Source organism: Thunnus maccoyii, chromosome 11, assembly GCF_910596095.1.
Source record: "Thunnus maccoyii chromosome 11, fThuMac1.1, whole genome shotgun sequence".
NCBI lineage: Eukaryota > Metazoa > Chordata > Actinopteri > Scombriformes > Scombridae > Thunnus > Thunnus maccoyii.
In genome coordinates this window covers 15,661,327-15,687,631 of record NC_056543.1, presented here as the reverse complement: position 1 = coordinate 15,687,631, position 26,305 = coordinate 15,661,327, and the positions used below count along the sequence as shown (strand labels likewise).

Here is a 26,305-nt window from a genome sequence, read left to right as displayed (position 1 = left end):
TGGTCATGAATCACAGGCAAGGAACAAAAGACTTTGCGGTATGGCTTGTTAGAGTAGTGCTAGTTAGCTCTGGCCCTCGACGTATAGATACACAAACACAATCACAAACACACAGTCGGGGGCGATAGCCTGCATCTCTCATACCACCGAGTGTATCTGTGTGTGCACCCTTTTAATTGGATTGCCACGGTGCCCATGTGTAGATGTTTAGCCGTTTTGTGCGTTCATGCAAAAACACCCGGCTCTCTCCCACCCCGCTATCCCTCACTATAACGAAGGTGTTTGTATATGTGTGTGTATACGCAAAGAGCTTAATGGCTAAGCCTGTGTCAGGCTGGTGAAAACATGGTCATTCATATGGTAATGACCGGGCAAAGAAGAAGACAATAAATCTCTCCACATCCTCCGAGGCCATACAGAGAAGTGAGCAGAACCCACAGAGCTGGGAGCTTCAGATGGGACACCATCCCACTCGTATCTCAAACACCAGGGACTCAGGGTGTCTCTGCATGAAGGTACAGTAGATGCTGTAAGTGCTGTGAGCTGCCCCTGCCAAGTAAGCGTAAGCTGCAATCAATATCATAAGTTCTGTGTTGTAGCTGTAGCTGTTTGTAGCTGTTGTCACTGTTTCTGTATAGTTTAATACTCATCTTATACATATCACACTGCATTTTATATCAAAAAGGCTAAATTCAGTAAACAAAGGTCATTTTCACCTTTATTATTATCAGAACCACAGTCTGTAAAAACATTAGTTTCAGGTTATTTAACAGGTTCCCTGAGGAACACAAAGCAGTCGGATGTGTGGCTAAGCATGTTGAATAGCGTCTGGACAATGGCAGCAGATTTCCCTTCACAAATTAGATTGTTGAGTTTGAGAATAGAGCTGTGATGCACTGAATGGAGGCTATTACATTTTTGTTGCATTTTGCTTGACTTGATTTCTTCCTTCTTAAAACTGCTTACAATGAGGAACATAACAACCTAGTTCATGGTCTAGTTTCAGTCTCCTAATCATGTCATTTATCAGTGGGGGTCGACTGCTGAATATCAGTCATTTATTGTGAGAACTGGACTGAACACACACACAAGAAGCATTTTTTTTCAATGAGGACAAGTTGGATGGAGCTTCAGTTTGGTGCTGAGCTATTCACCGGCAGCTAGTTAGATACTGTTCTTCTTTTTTGTGCAACGCTGTTTACTCTCTAAGTAAGTCATCAAGTCAGAGGCATTGGCCAATTGACAGTAACACACATGGTATTCTGTGGCTCAAGGGAGATCCAGTAGCCGTCACCACAAGCAGAGCTGATTTATAGGCATGCCATTAAAGAAATGAACCGGCAGGGCAACGTTAGCGAGTACAGTAAGGTTGGCACTCCTGAGCTAAACATGTAAATATAGTAGTTAGTCCATCAGTATAGCTGGAGTAGAGACAGAGTGGTGTTTGTTGGTTGCAGACAGATTCTCATGTTTCATGGCAGACTCTTTACTCTGAGGCTCCCACACCGGTCACGCCTGTCACACAGATGTCTCGCTCTACAAATCACACACATAGAGACACACACAGGGAACATGAAAGCACTTACAGATAATGAGAGACTCTGGTGTGAAATAATAATTTTCTACTACACAGTTCTTGCATTTCTAGACTGTTGCCATTTATCTTTATGTTCATTTTATAAATAGCCTAGTGATGTAACCATAATAATATAAGTTATGGTTCAAATTTGTTTATTTTACTTCATCATTTATTATGAGTTTATTTTGTCCAGTCCTCTTCTGGGCTCTGGAACTTCTTTCCAGCAGGTTTAGATAGTAAAGGATATATATGTGATGTATATATATCTATGTGTATAATATATATATGTGTGTGTGATGTGCATATATATATATATGATGAGGTCAACAGGATTACAGATTAGATTTATTGTTTCCTGCACTAGCTCTTCATTGTCATTGTTCAGGGTGGTGTTAGTGAGCCATATGTGCAGTTGCACTGCGTGATGTTGGATATGACGGTTGCTGCTGCCATCTGTGTAGGTGAGATGCATGTTTACACGTCATGAAACTCTGGCTGAGAGCCAGAATAGCAGCACATCGCACAGTTACTGTGCAGCTCAGTCCAGCCAGCGTATCATGTGTCTGAATGGAACTGAGATGAATACGTTTGGACTGCAGCCAGATCCAACGCTCTCACACTCTCGCACACTTACACTCACACATATTTGTGTTTAGATATCTGTGAGGACCCTCATTGACACACTACAGTCTCTTGACCGTTATCCTAACCTTAACCATCATGCTCAGGCCCAAACTTTATCCTAAACTTAACTTAAACCTAAAGTCAAACTTTACCCTTGAACAGCCCTTTGAAAAAGTGAGAACTGGCCAATTTCTCCTTATCTTCCAAAAATGTCATCACTCTCGGTCGAGGTCTTGGCCCTCACAAAGACAGACACACACACACACCAGTTCAATCACGCATACTTTCACATCTCACACAACCAGAGACCAGTGTGTGAGGTTTGTGTGTTTATGTGCGACTGTTCATGTGTGTGCACTGGCTCGATCCCTGATTTAAGTGCTTCAGTATTTGCTCTTGAGTTGATCTGCATCTGCGTCTTTGTGAAAACTGGTGCAAGCATCACACACGTGTGTGTGTGTATGTGTGTGTTCCTTTGATGTATGTGCATACAGTATCAGTGTTTATTTGTGACTGTTAATTATGGCCCCCCTCTCGTCTGCTCCCCAAATCAGTGCACAGCTGCAGGGCCCTCTGTGTAAGGCAGCGCTGCATCTAATGTCTTATTATTCACGCTGTCTGTCTGCTCACCAGCCATATAGAGCCTGGGGGATGGAGGCGGATTTTGGGCTATGTGTGTGTATGTGTGAGTGTGCATATGTGATGAGGAGGTTATGTATTAGCAAAGTGGTAATGGAGGGTTCGTTCAGTCTCCTAATTCGTTGGCACTACTTAATTAAAAGCGATGCGACAGTGCGATTTGAACCGCTGATGGATGGAGACTGAGAGACGCCCCAGCGCTTTAGGCTCAGGGATGTCCGTGTGTGTGTGTGTGTGTGTGTGTGTGTGTGTGTGTGTGTTAGCATGTGTCTGTGTGTCTGGTGAAAGGAAAAGGAAGTCATTACCTTTTAATCATATCCTCCTTTATTCCTTCCTTTTTTCTCTCTTCTCTCTTTGCTCTCCTCTCCCACCCCCTTCTGTCTCTAAATTCTTCCTAAAGCCTCCTCCCGTTGGCCCCGCCCCCCTCCGTTTCTCCAGCTGGCTCTTAGTGTCAAGCTCCTTGTCATCTTCAATCAACCCCTCTTTTCTGCAACACTTACCATTTTCCTCCCGTCCCTGACTGTCTTTAACCTTCCAGTAGGATGTGTGTCACATAAATGATCTTACACTATGCATTCATGTCATTCAGTATGACTCAAGCTGTACAAAGGAATAAATCTGTAGTCACATGTTAGTTATAGCCTTGAGGTTACACGATATCTCTTGGCTGGATTGAAAAGTACAGTACTGTACTGCTTTGTTCATCTGAGAGACATTCAGTATGTGACTTAGAGTAATTTGGCCTGTAGTCAAACCACGATAGAAACAAGTCTAGGGCAAATGCCATGCCGTCTACTCTCTAACAAAACAAGCCATGTTTGAGAAAAGTATTGCAGACTGTTTGAATATATACACGAAGTGATCAAAAGAATGGAAACCATCGAAGAATGTGATACACTTTTATAAGCTATAAACCTTTGTGAAACTTGAATTTAAATCTTTGTGTCATTTGGAGATGTCCAGGGACAATGTAGAAGAACATCATTATAATGCTGTATACCAGTCCAATACAACAACAAACTACAGCCTTGAACATTAGGCAAGACATATTATTCATACATTTCTTCCAGCTGAATCGAAAATTGATCATTATAAAATAGGATGCAACAATTATTTACATTATTGAGTAATCTTATTTTCTTAATGAGTTGATTTTGTCTATAAAATGTTTGAAAAAAACGGACATTTTGCTGAGCCCAAGATCACGTATTTAAATCGCTAGTTTTATACAGCCAATAGTTCAAAACTCAAATAAATTTACTATCAAATATGACAAAGAAAACCATCAAATCCTCATATCACATCAATGATCAAAATTGTAGTTGTCGATTCATTTCCTGTCGATCCACCAATCAGTTAATCGATTAATCCTCTCAGCTCTAATTATAAGGTTCATAATGTAGCACTTATTACACTGTACAGGGGTTTAACATGTGAATAGCTTGTGATCATGTACAGGCTTTAACCAACATGTAGAGGGTGACTGACTCACTGGTCCAAGGTGACATGTCGTTCGTCTCAGTGTATTGAAACAGGAGAACTGATTATGGGATATTTCATTCCAAAACAATGTGCTGTGGTGCACCTAGGGAACACTGAGGAGGCAGTACAAAGACGAGATAGATATCTGGCAAAAATTTTGCTTACAGCCAACAAAAAACTATAACTAGAAATTGTTGTAAAGCTGATCGTCCAGGGAAGAGCAATGGTTCCATATTGTCCAGGATATCTGTTCAATCAAAGTTGACCTACCTGCTAAAAGTTAAACAACCATTCAGAATTGGGAAAAGTGGATTACTTATATGAAACATGATGCCAAACAAGTAACTTAACTGACAGGATAGAGAATAACTGGAAAAGGGAACGTATACACATGTCTGAGTTGACCTAAACAACTATTTTTGTAGTATTATATTGTATGTGTGCTCATGCTGTTGTGTCCAGAGCTGAAAACAATAAAAATTAAAGTATTAAAAAAGACACAGAGGAGATGATCTATTGTACGTGGGTGTTTGACGGAGTGTTTGCACAGGTCCATTAATGTGTGCTAGCAAGCAATTATTGAGCCCAATTATATGCAGCTATTCATTGAAATTTACTGCCATAGGGTGAATAGGTCTCTAATTTCTGAAATGAAATGCGAATGCACACACACACACACACACACACACACACACACACACACACACTTACTTAGGGGTGATAAGCCAGCTGGGACTGCTATAGTACTCTATCTCCAACCACTCTAAACACAGGGCAGTGTTTTCCTCCACATCAAAGGTCTCCTCATCGCGATAAGCCTAATCTTATCCAAACGTAGCTTCTCCCTCACTCTAAAATATACGCCACATTTTTCACAAAGCAATGTGAAGATGTAAATTACTGTAGCAATACAGCCTCTAGAGGTAAAAGAGTATGGGTATGTTTTCTTGCAGGATACAGTAGAAACTTCCTCTTGACAGTGAAACAAGACTTGCATATTCTGTAACTTGACCTGCATAAACGTGTTGTAACAGGCTAACGAAGCCTCTTCATAGTTTTGTACAGTGTGTGTGTGTATGTGTGAGATTGGTACGTGGGAAGGTGGGGGGCAGGGGTCTGCTTTGACACCCTAATCCTGGAGCCTAGCTCGGCTTTGTGTGGAGACCTTAGCTGGGAGGAGAGAGAGGGAGGGAGGGAGGGAGGGAGGGAGGGATAGAAGGATGGAAAGAGTGAGAGAGAGAGAGAGAGTGAGGGGAGGGGGTGGCAGGGGCAGTCGATTGAAGAGGGGGGGGAGTCGGGTGCGCTGCGTTTGAGAGAGGGAGGGGAGTGATGGGAAGGGATGGGAAGCGAGATGGGGTTCGTTCACTCTCTTGCTCTCACCATGAGAGGAAACAAAGGATGTTGAAGGGCCTGACTTATGACAGCAGGAGGACTTCTAGAGTTTGCCTGTTAGCCTGTTAGCTGGTTAGCCTCTGCTGACCCGACTGCCTGTTTATTCTGCCGCTGGCCTCTTCTTCTGCTGTCCCTCCCTCCATCCGTCCGAGCATCCCTCTCTCTCTGTGTGTGATGGAGACGCATCATCGCTGCTCTGCTTGCTCCTCTGGCTTCTGCATGTGAGTGATTCTGTCTTTGTCTGATAAAACAATTGAAAAGAGGTCTGTTGTGGTCATTGCACACTATACTGTTAATATACTTTTTATGCTGCTTGCTCAGTGTTTTTTTGTCATGTAGACAGCATAATAAGCTAGACATGTGGTTGAGTCTGTGGTGTGGAGCTGCTCTTTCTCCATCTCTCTCTCTCTTTTTGCCTCTGTACTTATTTATATCCCTGCTCATTTTTCACAACAGTAACAGGTTTGTTTTGTGCATCAGGTAAAGTTGTGAATAGCACATGTATATCACATCTTATCTGCACTGGACGTTGAGAATGAGAGGAATAACGCAGAGAGCCGACCATGCACACTTATAATGGGTCACTCCTGGTTCCACTGCAAGTATGCACTGGAAAAATTAAACATTTCTGCACCAGTCTACAATAAAGCTTAATCCAAATGTGTAAAACCAACATTTGTATGTGGGACAGCTATTGCTAAATGACAGCTGGACACATCTGCTTTTGTTGGAATCAACACACAAGCCAAAAGAGCAAATGCTGCCCTGTTTAAATATTAAGCTGTGGTTTTCTGTGGCTGAAGAGCAGACTGCTTGGTCGCTGGCTCGGCAGCAGTGTTGGCACATTGTGGGTCAGCCTGGCACAGGAACTGACATTAAGGGTGGGTGGGGCTAGATCTCTGGGTGTCTGTCACTTAGGAGGAGAGGAGAGTAGCAGTGTGGCACAGACATGACTAGTTTTATTTCAGGGTAAATGATTTTTCACCGTTATCCAAGGGCAATATGGACAAAACTGGTATCACAGCATCATCTAATTATTAGTGTGCTTATTAATGTCTAATAACCATCGTTTTCATTATCAATTAATTCCAACCAACACTGAAAGACCTGAAGATATTCAAGCATTTTTTTTCTTCATATTCTTCAAATTGTTTCAGCCCACAGATCAGATTTAGGTACAATTTTACTTGTCAGTTGATTAATGACAACCGTGAACCATGATATTTCAATATGAGAGTATGAAACAATAAAGTTGTATATTAGAGACTATATGTTATGATATTAAATGATCCCCCAGCACTAGTGTTGGTTATTGTGATAGACTCATAGCCAGGCAGGCACATAGACAATCTGGCTTCACCGCTCCACACACACAAACACACACACACACACACACACACATATTCAAACACACTGCTTGCACAAACACACACTCGGCGTGGGATCTGTTTTTAATGGGCAGCCAGCAGGAGAGGAAAACACAGATGCAGGGCTTTAAACATTGAGACTATTGCTGTGTAATTGTCAAGCCCTAGCTGCTACTGTTTCTGCTGCTTGTGTGTGTGTGTGTGTGTTTGTGTATGCGCGTGTGTGTGTGATACCCAGGCCAGGGAGATACTTGAGAGCAAGACTTGACATCCCTGTCTCATCTTTCTGCATCTAAAAGATGAGAGAAAATGTGTGTGATCTTGTCTCGCTGCCAATTTATTTTTACTAGTCTTATTAAGGTAAACGTCACACCCTGAGTAAAGCCAGTCTCACCGTCTTCATTCAAAGCTTCGTTGTCTATCCGTAACATGTTTGCGCTGGCTTGTAGAAGAATGTGCCGTGTTTCAGTATTTTCCTCCTGATTGAAGAGCTCCGTCTAGGAAGATGCAAGGTAATTTTCATTGGAGGATCCAGCTCTACTCAGTAGCAATCAGTCAATTATACTCAATAGCCATCAGTCAATTATAGTCAATAAGACAAAGAAAAGGACAGCGGCTCTCTTGCTGTCACTGTTTAGAGTGTCACAAGATTGACCATCCCTATTTTGAAAATTGGATTCAGGGCCGGGTGAGAGGAATGTTTACGGTAACAACCTTGCATGATGTGCCAGAACAAAAATGCCTTTGGTCTCTGGGAAATCACATCTTGTTACTTCAGAGGAATGAAAACTAGTATCACAAGTCTAGCATTTATACCCCCCCAAAAAATGTGGACATGATATCCCTCTCTGTCTTTTTTATTTGTCTCCCCTCGGCAAGAAAAGCTGCAGGGAATTAAAAAGTGAAAAGTCTTTAGAGGTCAGGAGATGACTGAAAGGCTCAGTATGTGCAGACGGTGTGAGCCCTCAAAGGGTTGAGATGAAGGTGAAGAGGTTAGAGTGGAGGGATGAAGGGAACAAAGGAGCGTGGTCTCGGTGAAGGTGGATGTGGGGGCTGAGTAGAGGAAAAACTTCTTCCAGCTGAGCCCCTGATGATGAGTCTCAAACCATCATGACATGAGAAATTCCTCCTCTTTCTCTCTGTCTCTCCTTCTTGTGTTTCCGTTCACCCCCCCCCCCCCCTCCCCCCCCCCCCCCCCCGCCACTTCTCCTCCCATGTGCTTGTTCGGAGATTTACCTTTCTTTTTTTTTATCATAGCTCAATTACATTGCAAAGCCTGTAGTCAATACAGGGGAGTGAAGCAGGTCAAATAAAGGTTTTCCCTCTCTGCTGTAGACACACTGTAAGCTATACTTGTCCCTTGTGATGATGTAATTTGGCATAGGTGTTAAGCCTCACTCAAGCTATCCTTCCATTTCTGTTTTTTCCTGCATCCCGCTCCCCCCTCCCTCACCCCCGCCCCTTATTCCCCAGACAGCAGGCCACATATTGACCTTTGAAACCTCCCATTTTTCACTTATGGAGGCACTCAAAGCTCAAACAGAAATGGGAAATGGAGTGTGTTTCTACAAATAGGCCTACATAAAAATGCAGACACACACATGCATGCACACATATGTGCAAGTATATATTGTGATGCTTTGGTGCCTCAGACTTTTTTTATTTTGCTTTGAGACTCTTGGTAAGGGTCATTGTTTACCATTGAATGGTTTAGTCCATTCCTCCATATTTAATGACTAAGCTGTTTGTTCTCAGATCAAAAGATTAGCTTCACTGAGACATAACTTGATGGATCAGTGTGTGCTTGGGGCTGCTTGGCCACTGAAGCACTAGCCAGAATTTGGAGCCGCCGCAGAGAATAGCCTTCTATTGTGTGGTTGTCAGGCTGGTTGGCTGCTGTGGTGCGCACACTCAGACACGCTGGCATGCACGCAGACATATACTGATGTGTACACACACACACAAACAGAGACACTTATCACCAGAAAGAGTCAGTGTCAGGTCAGCCGGCCTGGACTGTGGACAGCGCTGTATTGTTGCTAGCCTCCAGCTCTCCTGGACATTTAACAGTGCAGGCATTCAACTGTCACTGGTGACTCAGGACCAGCAGGCAGCGCGGCAAGCAGTGTGACCAACAACACCTGCCTTCACACTGCTACACTGTTGTGTTCAAGAGCGCTGAAAGAGCAGATAATTATGTAATTTTTTTGTGTATAAAATTTAGGAAAAATACATCATCAGTATTTAACCAATTTAACTTAATTAACTTTAAGATTATCAAAAAGATTTTGTGTGGCCAGTAAACCTTTTGTGAATCGTTAAAGGTTAATCGCTTCAATGGGAAGCAAGTAAAGTGTTCCCCAAGGTAGGATAAAGAAATGTGATCACAAAGGGGGAGGAATTGATCAATTTGTTCTATTCAGACAGCTCTATTGAACTTATTGCTTTTTTACTTGACCCACACCCTAATGACCCCTGCTGAGAGCCTGTGGAGATTAACATAAAAGACACAGTGTGATCCCTATTTATTGACCTCAAGTGTTGACATCCAATGGAAAGTCTGACCAACCAGATCTCACGTCGACGTTTGAGAGCGTTTCTTGCTTCCTGCCAAAACAATGAATTTGTCAAGTCAAGTGGCTGTTTGACTTCGACGCTCCTTGCAACCGGCTGTTTGACTTGCATATTTTCCAAAAGGCTTCACTTCTTCCACAGCTTTGTTTGCCTTTTTTTTTTTAGGAGTGTTAGAGTGGGATAGAGCTTGTTAGAGAGGTCATAAACTGTATTGTGTACATTGTCATGGTTTGCGTTAGAGGTGTTGTCAGTCAGCCCTCTCCGAGTGAATCAATGTGTCTTTTGTCTGCAAAAGATCGAGCTTCAACCCCATCAGCCTCATCCTGGCCCACAACAGTGTCTGATATACAGAAACACACATCTCCACAAACCACAAGCAGCCAAAACACTCTAAATTCAGTGACCTACTTCTCTGTCTTTTGAACAAGTCCCATGTGGATATGGATGAGTTTCATTTTTGACATTTTTTGTGACAATGTCATTTAGTGAAGAGATCAGTTTTAATTCGCTTTTATGTCACACTGCAAAGATATTGTGTTTTGCTGGTTTGTGTTAAGTATTTCTGGGTTCTTCAAAATGATAAACTGCAGCTACCGGGATCAGATTAGACAGGGGATGAACATCAGAAATGCTCTGCCAAATTGTGATGTAGATAAGACTACTTGTGTCACATGACGACGATGATGATGAAACTATGCGTAGCCTGCATATAAATTAGATTCAAAACAAATTTTGCTGCTTTTTTAGCCACGTTAGTGTCATGCCTCTGTCAGTCAGTCCACCACTGTGGTCCAGACTGAAATATCTTGAAACTATCGGATGGATTGCAATGAAAATTTGTGCACATATTCAGGATCCCGCTGACTTTGGTGAACCTTTGACTTTTTTTCTCGCTCTACTTAGAGGTTGACATTTGTGGTTCAGAGTGAAATACTTTCAGAGTGAAGACTTTTTAGTTTCTTATTTAAATATCTCAATTATTCCAGTCCAGTACTTCGATTTATGACCAAATACCTGCAAAATTAATAAAATTCCCATCAGCCTCAGCTATACTTTGTGTTAAGTGCTAATTAGCAAATGTTTGCATGTTAACAAGCTAAACCAACATGGTGAACATGATCAACATTATACCTGCTAAACATCCTCATGCTAGAGCATTTAGCTCAAGTACAACCTCACAGAGCTGCTAGCATAGCTGTAGACTTATCGACTTGTTTTATTGTCAGATTGTTATGATATGGACCTAACAGTATGACCTTATTGGCTTTGATTACCAGAAATACTAGCAGCCAATACAGAGGAAGTGCTGGGGTCATGTTTTTTTGTTTTATTATGGTTGTGCCTTTGTCAGTTTTCATCACCATTTGAGCAACTGGCATACAGTAATCCTTCCTTAGTCTAGTCTATACCTTCCCAAGAGTTAAGCTATATGTCTTGCTGCATCTTCAGAGCCATAATACTACTTAGCCCCGTACCTTCACCCTCTGTCTTTGTCCATCTGTCTGCATCCTTGTCCCTCTGTCTCTCTTACTTCTTTCTCTTCCTTAAGTTAGATTCCAAGCCTGTGCAGTGATATTCCTTTCAAACAAGGCTATTAAATTAAAATGCAGCAAGACCTTATTTAACAGACCGCTTTTTAATTATGTGTGGGGAGACAACTGAGGCGGATTCAGTTTATGCTGACATCAGCAGTATTTTTATTTCTGGTAAAAACGCTGGGAGGAAAAATGTTCCAGACGCACCAGACAAATGATCTTTTAAATGCCCCTCGCTCAGCCGATGTTGTCATCCAAGTATTCAATGGAAATTCTCCACGCTATCATATCGATCAAGTGTGCTTTTCATACTGGTGTGGGTGAACAATTGCAATGTCACTTCCTATATATATATGTATATATATGTGTGTTGTAAGAGAGACATCCAGTGGGTGAGGGCTGGTCATCTGCTACCACAACCCTCCTCTGGTGCCCCGTGGTGCCAGTGTAACCAGCCTGGCAGTGTGATCCTGAGGCACTTGTGCGCACGCAAACACACACACACACACACACACACACACCAGGGCACAGCTAATCTAATGACTCATCCCTCTGCCCCCCCCCCCCCTTTTCTCTCTCTCTGTCTGTCTATTCCTCTGTATTTCTCTGTCTCTGTCTCTGTACAGGGGACATCACTCAGAAGGGCTATGAGAAGAAAAGAGGCAAGCTGTTGGCACCGTACATCCCACAGATACAAGGTAAGGCACACAGGCCTGCAGAAAATTTACTGTCCAGACCTGGATTTAACTTGGCAGGAGCTGTGTTAGCATAGCAGTTAGCATAGTGTCCTTGCAGAAGCAAACAGAAAAAGAAAAAAGAAATGTCATTAATTATGATTATAGTCGCAGATCTATTTACATATAACATATTTTCCATTTGTCATTAAAACAAGTTTGATTACAGCTTACAAATCCGACAAAGAAATTTGAAATAAAAAATGCCAAAATGTAACAAAACGATTTAAAAGCATGTCTGAAACAAGTTCGGAAGTCATCTGCAGAAGTTGAAATAGAGTTAAAAATATGGAATATCATGTGGTCATAAAGTTGTCGTGAAAGATGCTGCAGAAAATTTTGACAAAACTACTTGAGAGATATGTCCAATGCTGACGTGTCCTTGATTCCCCGGGCCACGACTTTACCTGTGGTCACCTGTGTTATTAATGCTATAGCCCTGTATCAGCCATATATCATACTAACCAGAGGGAGGAAGACATGATGGAGGACTAAATGGTCAAGGTTTGGATCACAAAGTCACCCACAGATCCTCCATCGGATTATTTTGTCAAGTTTGTTTGTGTGCTGCTCTCATAATGCAAATTCTAAGCTCTTGATATGAAGTTGTTATGATTTTTTAGGTAAATTTCCTTGTCTTACAGAATACTAATTATATTCAGGAATGTTTTTTTTTTTTTTAATTGCTAGTGTGTGCATGTTTGTTCCTGTCATCCTGTGTTAGGCAGTGGGTGTTTTGAGAAGAGAGGTATTAACTTTGAAAACAGGGAGGTGTGAAGTTCTCCAGCTGTATGTTTCCGTGGCAGTTTGTATTATCTTTCTTTGACTGTGACTGTGTAGGAAGCTACATGCATTTCTATATCTACTCAGTGTATTTTTAGCCCCAGTCGTGCAGTCAGTCCCAGCCGCATCGGGCAGACTAGGGTCGAAGTGGTTTGTGGTCAATCCCAGAGAGGAGTCGCTGTCTGTATACTTCATGCTTCTCTGTCCTCTCTCCGGGGTCCATAGCAGTCTTTGGTTTGGCCTGTTCTCAGAACGCCAAGTCTCAGTGGAAACCAGTCTGGTGTGGGCCGCTCACTCAAGGATTTCCACTGGAGTTAGCAGGCCTGTTATTTAGCTTGGGCGGATCATCTCCTCCATCCTTGCCTTTCTTTCGCTGTCCCTCTCCCTCCTTGTTATCATGGAGTAATGTGTTTATTTTGTGATTCATTGTTAGATCCATTCCGTCTGGATCCTAACACCGAAGGAGGGGAAGTGATAGATCTAGAGCAGAAATGGATGGGCTTTGGGCAGGGTGGGATTCTTCAGATAGAGCACATGCTTCTAGCAGGATGAATGGATGTATTGGGATTTAATACATCCATCCAGCAGGATGAATCACTGGGTTATGGTTTAACAGCTGCAGGGTTGAAATAGGAGACCAATAGACTGTAGGCTTCTGAGCTCCATACAAAATTTCATAAGCTGTTTTACTGCCTTGTATTTCACTGTCACAGCACATGTGCCAACTGCAATAAAGTAGGTGTACAAAGCCAGATTGTTAGAGAGCAGATTAATTTCCTATGTTTATATGTTGGCGTTTGAGCCTTACTGTGAGCTTTGAGAGTAAATGAGTGTGGACTTACTGTGAGACAGCATACTTAACACAGGACTGATGGCATGTAAATGTATGTTCATCAGCATCAGATTTTTGTACTTCCTCAGTGAGAATACAGGTGGTTGTGTTTGCCAATTTTATCTTAAGTGATGGTCTTTTTTTAGACCTCTAGTTTTTCATTTGCTGTTTATGAATGCAGTCTCTTTCAAACTGAATTTGTTATTCATTCATTTACATTAGGTACATGTGAAATTTCATTCAAAGCAAAATAATTTGTGTGTGACTCTAGTGTACAGCTGTAGTCTTGTTACATTAGTCTTGACACATTAGCCAAGCTTATTTGCTCTCTAGGAAGCGAGTCACGGCACGTGTGTCATCAGCCGCCACACCATTAAGTTTTTGCATCAGACAGGTGCTAAAAATTCATCAGAGTTCGCTGTGAGCCAATAAAAACATCTGCTGTTGCAGAGCACGCCTCTGATTGGCTCAGTCCGGTGTGTCTGGGAAGTGTCTTCTGCCCAGCAACGGGGTCTGGTTTCCTGGCTTGTTCTATAGACCTGTTTCCTCTGGGCGCTGGGGAAAGGCCGTTGTGTGACTGACTGGGCTGTCTGCATGATGTAAGGGACCCGCACATATTGATGTGTCTATCCATGCTCAGAGGATGTGGCGTGTGTCCCATGCCTTATGTGTCCTGAAATGTCCTCAGGCTGCGTTGGACCTTGTGTAATATTTGGAACTGGAGTTATTTTGTAGATTTAGTTGAAGCGCGTGTGAATGTTGCTCAGCACTGCAGTGTGTGTGCTGCTGCTGTCTGAGAGTTGCTGACAGCGTGGAGCTCACTGATCCCCACTAAGCTGCCACTGAAAAGCTGGGCGGGCTGATGGCTGGCTCGCCGGCTGACTGGCCAGCCAGCTTGGTGTTGGATCTAGTTGGCTGAATGTGGCGCTGTAGAAAAAGGCTGTTTTCTAATGGGTTTTCTAGCAAGGGCAGACACTCTGTGTGGTTCTTGGGTCACGGGTCAGCAGAGATTGCAATATCAGAACAGCCTCAAACTTGTCCACAGTCTGGTCACAGATGCCTTTTAGCTGCACTGTTAATTTTGGCACCCATTTGTGGATTTGTAGACCTTCCATCATGCCACAATATGACTAGTAGTTCCAGTCTCATTTGTTTAATTTTGATTCAGTCAAGTTACTGTTAGTTTGATTAAGTCTCTGTTCATAGCAGGCCACTTAATCAGCTACAGTTGTGCTCATAAGTTTACATACCCTGGTAGAATTTGTGAAATATCGGCCATATTTTGGAAAAAATGACTGATGTTGAAAACTTTTGTTTTTTTTAATGATAGTGGTCAGGTGAAGCCATTTATTTTCACATAATTGTATTTGCCCTTTTTACATCATAATTAAAACTGAAATCACCAAAATGGCCCTTATCAAAAGTTTATATACCCTTGAATGTTTGACCTGATAATATACACACAAGTTGACACACACAGGTTTAAATGGCTATGAAGGGTAAGTTTCCACACTTGTGACTTGTTTGATTGTAATTAGTGTCTGTGTATAAATAGTCAATGAGTTTCTCAGCTCTTGAGAGACCCCTGCACATTTCATCCAGGGCTGCTCTGACTTTACTGGATACTGAGCCATGAGGAAAGCCAAAGAACTGTCAAAGGACCTACGAGAAAAGGGAGTTCAACTTTATAAACCAGTAAAAGGATATCCAAAGATTTAAAAATGCCAATCAGTAGTGTTCAAGCTCTGATAAAGAAGTGGAAAATTAAGGGCTGTGTTGATACCGAGCCACAGTCAGGTAGTCCAACAAAGATTTCAGCCACAATTGCCAGAAAAATTGTTCAGGTTGCAAAGAAAAACCCACATACAACTTCAGCTGAAAGTTGGATGTGGCTGTTTCAAGATGAACAATAAAGAGGTACAGTTGTGGTCATAAGTCTACATACCCTGGGAGAATCTGTAAGATATATACCATTCATAGTGTCTATAGTTGTGACCGTAAAGTTCAATTTTGGTCTCATCACTCCAAATAACTTGTTTTGAGGCTTGTGTAGTTGCTGTTTAGCATATTGTTAGCAGGCTGTTTTGTGGCGTTGGCACAGTAACCGCTTTTTTCTGGCAACTTGACCGTTCAGCCCATTATTGTTCATCTTGAAATAGCCACATGCACTCCCTTTTCTCGCAGGTCCTTTGACAGTTCTTTTGCTTTCCTCATGGCTCAGTATCCAGTAAAGTCAGAGCAGCCCTGGATGAAATGTGCAGGGGTCTCTCAAGAGCTGGACTGTTGTGGTGTTAATTATAAGTCCCTCACATTCAGCCATTACCACATTGAATATGTTGTAATATCACTGCTAACGCCAAAAATGATACTCTCTTTGTATAAATGACTATCTTTGTAGCCATCCAGATCACTCCTCTTCATCTTACAATAAAAAAACACAATATCAAAACATCAGTGAAAACATCTCAATGATGCTCATACTCAGGAATAAACGTCTTTTTAAGTCGTGCTACTGGTGCCACTGTGTGTGTTCTATTAAACACAATTGGCTGTGTTCTCAGGTGAGAAATTACAGTTGTCTTTGTTACTGCATATTCAGCATATGAGCCTAGTTAGCAGATTTCATTGGATTAAATAAAAATAAAAGACAATTTTTCAGCTGCAGACAGAAACCAGCAGGAGGTAGTGGAAATGTGGCACTAGTTTGTATAGTCTATCAAAACTGAGCTACAGAACTACAGAGGCATCCTTTTTAAGTTTATTCTCCTCTTTGTCCCACTGTCAGGAAACTATATCTGTTAGATGTATTGCTGAGTTATAGTACTGATGCTGCGCTTTGATAGCTTCCTGTTGTACTGCGTGTGTGATATTGTCCTTCATTATGCAGTAGAGCTTCAACGTGCAGAACATTATATAGTAATGAGAATTTCCTGACATAATTAATGAGTCAAGAGGTTTATCTGGATCAAACTTCTGATTCATTCGTTCCTTTTGGTCAGATTTAGTCTTTGTGCAACGAGATAAAAGCTCATACATCCTTCAAATACATCAGTATGAGAGCATAAGAAGAGGAAGCGAAGCCAGTTGTAGCAAGACTCTTAACGGAGCTCGAACTGCGACCTTCCTCCAGGCAGCAGTCTTGGGTTTCCCCTCTGATGCTAACCACGAGTTTCTTAATGAAGCTGAAATGATAACTGCATAAGCTAAAGGATGAATCACTGCCTACGTCATGCAGTGCGGAGCAGTGTGAGGATGACGACTTTGAGGGTTTGATAATTTTAGAAACGCTCTAGTTAAAAGATGTTGTCTGTTTGACATTCATGGTGCTTAATCACCTCCTTTCTGTTACAGCTGTGTAATTTGCATTTGCTTCCCTTGGAAAGCTGGAAGGCAACTGGAAAGCTGTGAGAGAGGCTGGATTAATTAAAGTGAATACTTTCTCAACTCAAAGCTACTGTATTAGAAGAAAGCAGCCTAAGTAGGGATTACCATTAAGCTTGTGGATACTTGATCTGGTCGAGCAATATTCAGTAGCGTTGCTCTTTGTCCAAGGCACATTCTGCAAAGAGTGTACTGTATGTATTGATAGGATTTAATAAGCTTCAAATATTTCTGACTTTGAGCATTAAAAGAAAGTATACTGACTGTGTTCTCGCTGCTCTGGTCCTCTGTCTCTGCAGGTGTAGATCCTTCTTTGCAAATTGACAACCGGATCCAGGCCTCCTCCCAAGTTGCACTCCCAGGTTCCAAACACAACAAGTCTCGGGCTGCCAACACCAGGGATGAACGCTTCAGATCTGGTAATCATGTGTCTATGTTGAGTTTTAAATGTCTGGTGCCCTTTTTAATGCTGTAGCTAAACTGTGTTTTTATGTTCCCTCAGATCTGCACACAGAAGCCGTCCAAGCAGCTTTGGCAAAGTACAAAGAGAGGAAGATGCCCATGCCCTCCAAGAGACGATCTGTGCTAGTTCAATCCTCTGTTGAGGCATGCACCCCACCAGGTGAGACCTCTGTTCCCATGAACCTGCTCTTCAGCCAGGCCAGAGCTTATCCTGTGTCCGCAGGCACGTACAGACAAGCTCCGAAGCACATACACACTGTGTACATCAGTACATATCTGTGTACACACAGCCTAGGCCTGTGCTCACACTGGGATGTTTACATGCGTTCTCATGAGCATTGGAGTGTAGGATGCTGACACTCTGTTGTGTCCAGTGATCCAAGATGATGTTGCCAAGCATTTGCTACTGGAAAAAAATGTGCATTTTGATGAATGTGTCTATTCTTTGTGACTATAAAGGCTTCAGTTCTCACCGACATGTTCCCAGGCAGTCCTTCCCACATGTGTTGCATAATGGATGCGATAATCAGATTTTTAACATAGTCTCAAAATGTCGACCTTCTGCCTGCTTTTATAACAGTTTGTATTGTGTGGGCCAGTTCATTCAAATTTGCTCCAGTTTACTACATTCTGCAATTTTGTTTTCTCAAGAATTTCCCCCAGGAAAGAATTTCATCCTCAGTCAGTCAGTAAGATAGCCGTGTAAGATTTGATCACAGAAGACTCGCCAGTCAAACACTGCAGTGGCTTTATCACTGGTGTTGAAGAGTTAATTGGTGGGGGGCCTTAGAGCCTCATGTCTTGGGTAAAGAGGCAGGACACAGTGGTGAAGCGAGTAACCGGATTAAGAGCTCAGACACTGGGGTTTGAACAGGAGACGGAGGGGGTCTCTTTGTGTTTTTTTAGTCACTCTGCTGTAAGTGATCTACTGGGATAAGGTGCATACGTGTGACTGACAGATCCACAAAATCATATACGGTATTGTGCATACAAGATAATCTGGGGCTGCACTGCTTCTTCAAGGTGTGGTTGTGTTGTCTAAGATTTGTGAGTGGCAATCTTCATGAGATTACATCAGCAAATGTTTATCAAGGGCCTTAAAGATACTTTGTGGACAACACGTGAATTAACTTTCCTCTATCTCCTTCTCAATCTCTTATCATGCTTTTTTGCAGTGGCTGGCTCACAACCACAAACACCTCACGTCTGACTATCCCATGTCTGATTCTCAAGAACCAACAGTAATACTTTCAGACCTGTCATTCAACCCAGTGTGACCTGACTGGATAGAAGAAGCCTTATTGAAACAACACAGTAGTCATTGCACAGACCGACCATCATGGTATACACAAAGCATTAGGACTAACAGATAAAAATACATGTATGCAAAAACAGTTCATCAATGCTTGACATCCAATTCTTCTCTAATTTATTTTTTATGTATTAGTAGACTCCTTTCTATTCAATAAAAGTATTGTACCATTTATACTACATGGAAGAAGAGTAGATTGAAAGTGGATGTTCCTTTATGAAAGATTTCATAGTATCATCATTGTTACTGTCAGGTACCAGCCAGTAGGATGATGTTGTTTCAGCCAAGAGGATTGATTACATTTTCTATAGAAAAAAGTGAGTGAGTGCTTTAACACAGTATTGTATTAATACACAGGAGCAACTGTCTCCTCTTAGGTGTTCTCACTTTTATATATACGTCCCTACCTCCAAATCTTCAATCACTGTCTTTCTCTGACTCACTCTTAACTATCTATTCTTGTTTATCCGTGACTATTGTTCTCTTTCAATTCCTTTTTCATTCTTTCCACCTCTCTATTTCTACTTAATATTTGTTCTCTAGCCCTCTCTTTTCTCTCCCTCTGTGCAAGTGTGTCAAGGTTACTGAGATAGAGAGAGATATCGGAGAGAGGCAGAGGAATAACAAACAGAATCATAAATGCGAGATAACCCCCATGAGTCCGCTAGTGGTAGAGACATTAAATTTGAGCTTGTTATAATCAAACCTCCTCCAGCCTTCCTCTGACAGTCTCTGCAAGGCCATGAGAAAGCTTGAGCAAGGTAATGGTGATTTCAATTGGTGGTGTTAACTTGTAAGTACATACTGTGAGCGATTAGTCGGCAGATTAATCACAAGAAGGCTTATTAGTTTACAGAACATCCACCAGGCATGTGCTGATCACACACAACACACATACACACACACACAGTCTTAATCTTTGTTTTCTAAATGTCTCTCTCTCATTATCTCAGTGGAGTTGCTTTGGTTTCCCATGTTATTAAGGCTTTCATTCTGTACAGTATTCCCAGAGACTTAAGTGTAATATTTTGAGACGTGTGTTTGAGTTTTGTTGTAATAACAGCGTAAAGTGTGACCTACCTTGGTGATTCTGCAAACAACTGTTGTTTATAACTAGTATAGTTCACTTTCTCAAATGAGTGATGCTTAAGCCCTTTCAGCTCTTTCATTGCACTTAGCTCTTTTGCAGAATGCAAATCTCAGACTGGCCTGGTCTTGCGCAACTTCAATGATTCTGTTGAAAGAACAAACGTTTCTGGGAGCTTGGCAGATGAAGTGGAATGTGTTAATTTTGAATGATCTTTACCTTGCTTTGAAGTTGTTCCTGTTTTAGGCTATTTTTTGCTGTGACCAACTGCTCACAGTTGCCTCAAGGGAGAGACGGTAAAATCATCAGTGGCTGGGTTTTTAAGTCCAAGGCATAATAACTTGAGCATATATTACAACCAGTAAGGTTTTCTTTTACACCAGTTTTAGATATGAAATATGGTTAGAACATTTCAGTTTTTTATGTATTATGTATGTATTTTTCCTAAGTATGCAAGCACTGTATGGGTGTATTTTTACAGCAGTGCTGTCAAGCAGGGATACCAGTATCTGTTAGGCAATATGTAAATGCACGGACATACTAAAAGAAACTCACATTTTTATCTCTATTTTGTCTTTAAACAATGTTTAGGACTGTGATTTAACATTGTTTTCTAGCCATACCCATTGTAGACATATAACTAAGTTTATACCATAAGTTATTTATCTTCAAAAGCTGCCTTTGTTAGTTCTATTCCTCATATTAAGTTTTCTGTCTACCTGTAGTGGATAGAAACACATAACGTCCAACCTCTTGTTTTCCCGCAGCACCTAATTTATTCTCACTCCTCTCCTTGTCTACAAATATGAAACAAACTCTGGTCTGTCTGTTGTCAAAGTCTTTCACACTGTATTATTCATATATAGTACACATACAGTTGCAGTGGGTCTTTTTGCCTCTGTGCCTGTTTGTTGGTTTGGCAGCCAAATATCAAAGATAGATTCTACCATTGAAGCCACATAAGACATTAAAATTAAAAGCCTCCCTCAGCCTAACAGCTTCATCATCATCTTCATCAAAATCATCTGACCATCCCACTGGCTTATATGTACTCTCTCCAGTATGTATAAGTAGAATAATGTATCATCAGCATATCATCTAAGTCCTGCAGAAGTCTACCATTGTTTTTATTTTTATCCTGGTGACACTTTAGACAGCCCCATGTTGTTGTCCAGTGTTATGACGCTGCCCTGTCTTGACCTGTCAAACACAGACACCTCCTCAGCGTCGGAAGACGAGGGCTCGCTGCGCCGGCAGGGACGTCTGGCCACCTCCACGCCCTACCAGGGCCACGGCCACCCAGCCGTTGAGCACTGGTTTAACCGTGTCATCCAGGGTTCGTCCACCTCATCCTCCGCGTCATCCACCTCATCCCACCCGGGAGGGAGATCTGTCACCACCACCAACAGCACTGCCCACGCGGCCCTCAACGCCAACGCCGCAGCTACTGCACTGGCCGACCTTATGGCACACACCCACCTAGGTCAGTGACACACACTCAGTCTCATGAGCTATCACAAACCAATTTTCCTTGTCAATCGACACAGCACTCTCATCCAGTTAGCCCAGAGGTGAATACGTTTGGACAGAGTTTTGCTCAAAGTTAATAGCAGTCCTGTAAAGAAATGTAAAGATGTGTCTAGTGGGGTGTTAGCTGTAGGAGGAAGGTATTTTAAAACCACAATGAGATAATCGTTTCATGCCAAGAAGGAAAACAGTATTAGATGTTTAAAATTATTGTGTGCTGGTGGAAGAAGTTTAAATTATATTCGCATACAGTATTTAACAGCCCTGCAGAACCCCCTGCAAAGTGTGGTTTTAAATTCCTCTTTCTATGTATACATGAATCAGAGAGTCTGCAGACGGATCTTTTTAATTTTTCCATTATCTTACATTTGCTGATTTCAGCAGAAGTTTTAGACATTCTATTATTGCTAGCCAATCAGTTTTTTTTTTGTCATCTGAACCTGTATTATGTTGCTCAGACTGGTTTTTCTACGAGTATACGTAGCTACATCGCAGACAGACAGCAGTGTCCTACATAACTGCTTCTGCCGAGGCCTTATCTCCCTCCAGATACACAGACGCACTTGATGAGGCAAAACAAAGAGAACAAGCTACAGTTTTAATTCACGTCTCTCTAATTAGCCGTCTCTGTCTGCCATCTCACTGTCATTCAGTCATGTGAAAGGGCTCACAGCCACTTCACGTCAAAGCTACTCATTCCATGTTGCCATGCGAGTGTCACAAGCTAGTTAATGAGATTCAGTGGATTTATCGGCATCCGTCTCTCTCAAGCAGCAGCATTAAAGTGAGATGGTGTCTTGCCCGTGTATGTGTGTGTGTGTGTTCATGTGTGTCTGTATGTGTTGCTGGCAGAACCATATCCTATTAGGATGGAGCTGTCTGATTTCTGTCCAGCCAGTCTCCCCTCAAGGTTGCTGTCATAAAGTAGCAGCAGTGACTGGTGCTGAATAGATGGAGCTGTAAATAAATCTCCTATATAACCCTGTTCCTTGGCCCCTCAGACTCTGATCCTGTATCTGTCGTTCACTTCAGATGAGTAGGACATCATACATAAGCAGCAATTTTATGTAGTGGGGATGGTATTGACCAAACAAACATGACCAAAGGCATTCTGAAATCATATGCTTGTGCTATGTACAAGTTATATGTGCATCATGTATAACCTATAGTTATTAGGTGTGTGGGAGAGGATCCCTCAGGGTGCAGTTCTTGGGGAAATTTACACATGATTTACAGCGATTGTTTTGGTTCCAACAACAACTTTGTCACCAATTTACATTTTAAATCCCATGTCCCACCACATCTGAATGCCTAAACAGCACTAACACACTTGCGTTATTAAGTTTGATTTTATTAGATGCCTTTAAGTAATGTAAAAGGATTTGCCCATGTAGCATTGCAAGGTGTTTTGGTGTTCCCCTCTAGGGTAATTGATCTGGATGAAAGATTCTTTTATTGGTTAATTTATGTAACTTCATTGTAAAGTTGGGCACACAAAGGGAGTACAAATGGAGGCTGTCATAATGTCCTCAGACTCAGATATTACAAAGGTGTCTTGTCCCACGTTGACTTGCTGATGGGAATGTATCTGATGAATAGAAACATTCATTCATCATCACAGCACATAGTTAAAACGGAGGTTAAATGTGAAATCCTTGCAAAAAATACACTCTGCAGTCACTTACAGATGACAAAAAGGCTTTTTTAGCCTCAGTCAATGTCCTAAGCTGTCAGTTTTTTGTTAACGCATTAAGTAGTATTTTTATTTTGTGGCGATAGCCCTGAGTAGGCCTGGCGTTTGACCTTTCAACCCCCCCCCGACACCCCACCCACCACAGATAACCACACAGCTCCCCCCGACGTGACGGGGCTGTCGGAGCGCTCCTTGCTTCATGCAGAGCGGCCCCAGGTGGCCTCGGTGCGAGGCGTCTCCCGTGGCCACAACCACCACACCAGCGTCATGGAGACTGCAGATGGTGAGTTTCCTGCACGCACGCACACACACACACACACACACACAGAAACACAGTCACCTCCCATTTTCCTCTCTCCCCTGCTGTCTGTCCCTCTGTCTTCTCCTTAGTCAGTCTGCCTGTCAGACTGGCACAAGCTGCTGACTGACCCTCTTGTGTTGCCATGGTAACACTGCACCTCTCCACTGCCCCTGGAAAAACTCCCAAACCACCTTGTCTCTATTTTAATGTTTTGTATGTCATTAACTGATATAAAAAAAACCCCACATAAATTACCTACCTGTTTTCGGGATAAACAGACATTTACAATTGTTTACAACGCTGTTTCGGAGTCGTGAGCTGCAAACCAAATTATTAGAGCTGAGTCTTGTGTCAGTTCTCACCGTGTTGTTAGTGAATCAGTGCATAAAATGAACAGCCTTCAAACCCAAACATCATTCATCATTCAAACAGTGCAGTCTAGTGTGCACCCCATTGCAGATATTGACAATAGCACCATGAGGATGGTGTCTTTACTGTGATAAAATATAAATTTAACAGACATTACCAGAGATACCGTTTAGAGAAAAATGAATATGATTTGCACAGTATGAGTTCATTGAATGCTGAGTTGTCACAGATGACAATGAGGTTGACCGATCCATAAAAATAGTTTGAATGTGTTCCTGTCATGCTTCCATCCTCATTCATTCAACATCAGAGCTGAAATGCTGCTTTGAATTTTTGTCCAATGTGTTAACAAGGTAGCAGCCTGAAAACTGGAGCAACACTTTACCTTACTGCTGTTCATCCGCTGCCATTAAGAATATCAGTGTTGTCTGGGTTTTCACTGCTTAATAAATACAAAGGCAGCCCACCTAGCTGACACATAAAGGAAAAGGGAGTTAACACATGGACAGAATTTTAAGAGATGTCAACGCTGTTGTTTTCCCTTCTGTTTTGCCGGGTGGTGTTTAAGACATTTAAAACCTACACCTTATATGCAGGTCATGCCACATATTTAATTAAAAATACCTCAAGTAACAGAAAACAGCAAAACATCCTTAAAAAAGTCTTCTCTTCCTTAACTTCAGGCTGTTGGTAGATTCCTCAGTCACTCATTCACACACACACACATTCTCACACACACAGAGTTAGCAGGGTTGTGTTCATTCATTCCTGATGTGTCTCTCCTCTAGGCAATGAGTGGAGAGGTGAAGGATCCCTCAATTTAATGGATGGTATTTATAACTGTTCCTTCATCTCTATGGCAGTATGCTACATGTGCACTCTGCTGCTTGTGCACATGTGTGTTTGTTCGTGTTTTCTGCCTTCGCCTCCACTGTCAGGTCTAGCACTTGTCCAAACCGCGTGTGTGTTTTCCTAAAATGTATGTAAAGCTAGTGTGAAGTCAGTCATTAGATTCCTGTGTTTGTGTGTGTGTGTGTGTGTGTGTGTTCGTGTAGTTGAGTATCTTGCACAGGCTTTAGCATTCGTAGCATCTTCAAGCTATGTCTAACCTACAAGCTGCCTGAATTGATCATGTTGAAGCATATAGTGCGAAAAGGCCTTTCTACTGTTCATTTGAGGTCGTGAATAAATAGCATGGTGACATTTCTTTTTTTTCTGATTATGCCATTTTAATATCGATACAGAGTCGGTTGGGCCAACATCTTATAGTGCCTAATTAAAGATGGTCAATGCAAAGTCAAGGTGCAGTCTGTGTCAGCTGAAGAAAACAAATGAAGACATCCAATGTAAGACTGTTCAGTAGGATCTTAAGTGAAATATTCTCCGGTTTTCTTATTGTCAAAAACTCCCATGAAAACAAACAGCAATGAATGTATCCTACTAACAAGTATTGCCTGTGTTGCCAAAGCCTGGTGTAGTTTTTTCTTCTGTGCTATAGACCCTTAGTTTATCCAAAAATATCAAAACACGTCAGTGGGGCCACACTGGGCAACATGCTCCTCTGTTACCATGAGCAGTCCCACAAATACCATCCTGCTGCCGTAAATACTTACTAAATCACTAAATGTTTATTAATACGTGGCAACAAATGCACTATTTCCCCCCAGTTTGATAAAAACTAAAGTACCCAGCTGTTTTAAGAAAATACCTGGCCTCTTTAAAAAATGAAACTACATATCTGAAAGATTCACATCTTCAGTAGGAACAAGTGAGACAGACAAGCTGGAAAAGTCGGAAAATATACAGATTATTTTTGGGTTTGGTCTTCTCATGGGATGTTTTGACAGTATGAAATATATAGAATAAAATCAGCCTGATCCTTTATCTCAATGTTTGTTATGCTCTGTTTAATGGTAAATGTAGTTAATTTCTGTATATACATATTATTGCAAATACATGGTGTTACACCCCACCACCAATAAAAACCAGTTTGCTTCAGTAATTTAATACTGTGGATGGATAAGTAATGAAACCATGAATATGTTAATTATAGTCATCATCACAAGTAAATCCAGACATGCTGTGTTATTAATGATCAAGGCTATTGAGTGGGTGGGGGTTCAGGGCCCCTCAGATGTTGTCCTGTGTGTCAGGGGCTTTCTAATTGGCCCATCAGGTGCTGCGCTGAAACCCACACGTCCACTCCCAGTACATCTGTCTTTACACGAGGAGGCAGAGTCTGTCTGAGCCAGGTTTATTATAGAAAGATACATCAGGCAAGCTGTGTGCAGCTGTGGCCTTCATCTCCTGTGGCTGTCTGGAATGTCTGACACAGCCCCCCCCTCAAACTAAGTTTGAATTCATAGGGAGGAAATGATGTCCGATTATATCTGGAAATATCCATTTTTGAAATGTGAGGAAAATCTAACTGGACACATCCCCTCTTCTCTCACTCAAAGTCTGTTGTTTCTCTTGTTTCTCTCCTTTATTTATGTTCTTTTGTCTTTGCAAAGGTCCATGTCTCTGCGATGATGGTTTTTGAATATATTCTGGTTCAACTTTCTTGAGCAAAGTTCAGCTCAGTTCAAGTTAAAGATCAGATTTTCATGTCAGTTGATTTACATATGTTTTG

At 41.8% G+C, this 26,305-nt stretch overlaps 1 protein-coding gene across 3 annotated transcripts in view; it reads left to right on the top strand.

The window, feature by feature from the left end:
- The window catches only part of dip2a (disco-interacting protein 2 homolog A), an 89,380-nt gene that overhangs the window by 39,935 nt on the left and 23,140 nt on the right, over positions 1-26,305 (top strand). For 2 of the 3 annotated variants that reach the window (XM_042425920.1, XM_042425919.1), the window contains exons 2-6: positions 11,819-11,890; positions 17,222-17,341; positions 17,425-17,544; positions 20,997-21,266; positions 23,149-23,286. In XM_042425920.1, the coding sequence (XP_042281854.1) occupies positions 11,819-11,890; positions 17,222-17,341; positions 17,425-17,544; positions 20,997-21,266; positions 23,149-23,286 (720 nt within the window). Of the gene's footprint in view, positions 1-11,818; positions 11,891-17,221; positions 17,342-17,424; positions 17,545-20,996; positions 21,267-23,148; positions 23,287-24,461; positions 24,504-26,305 lie in introns of all 3 variants that reach the window. The other variant, XM_042425921.1, reaches the window with a different exon arrangement.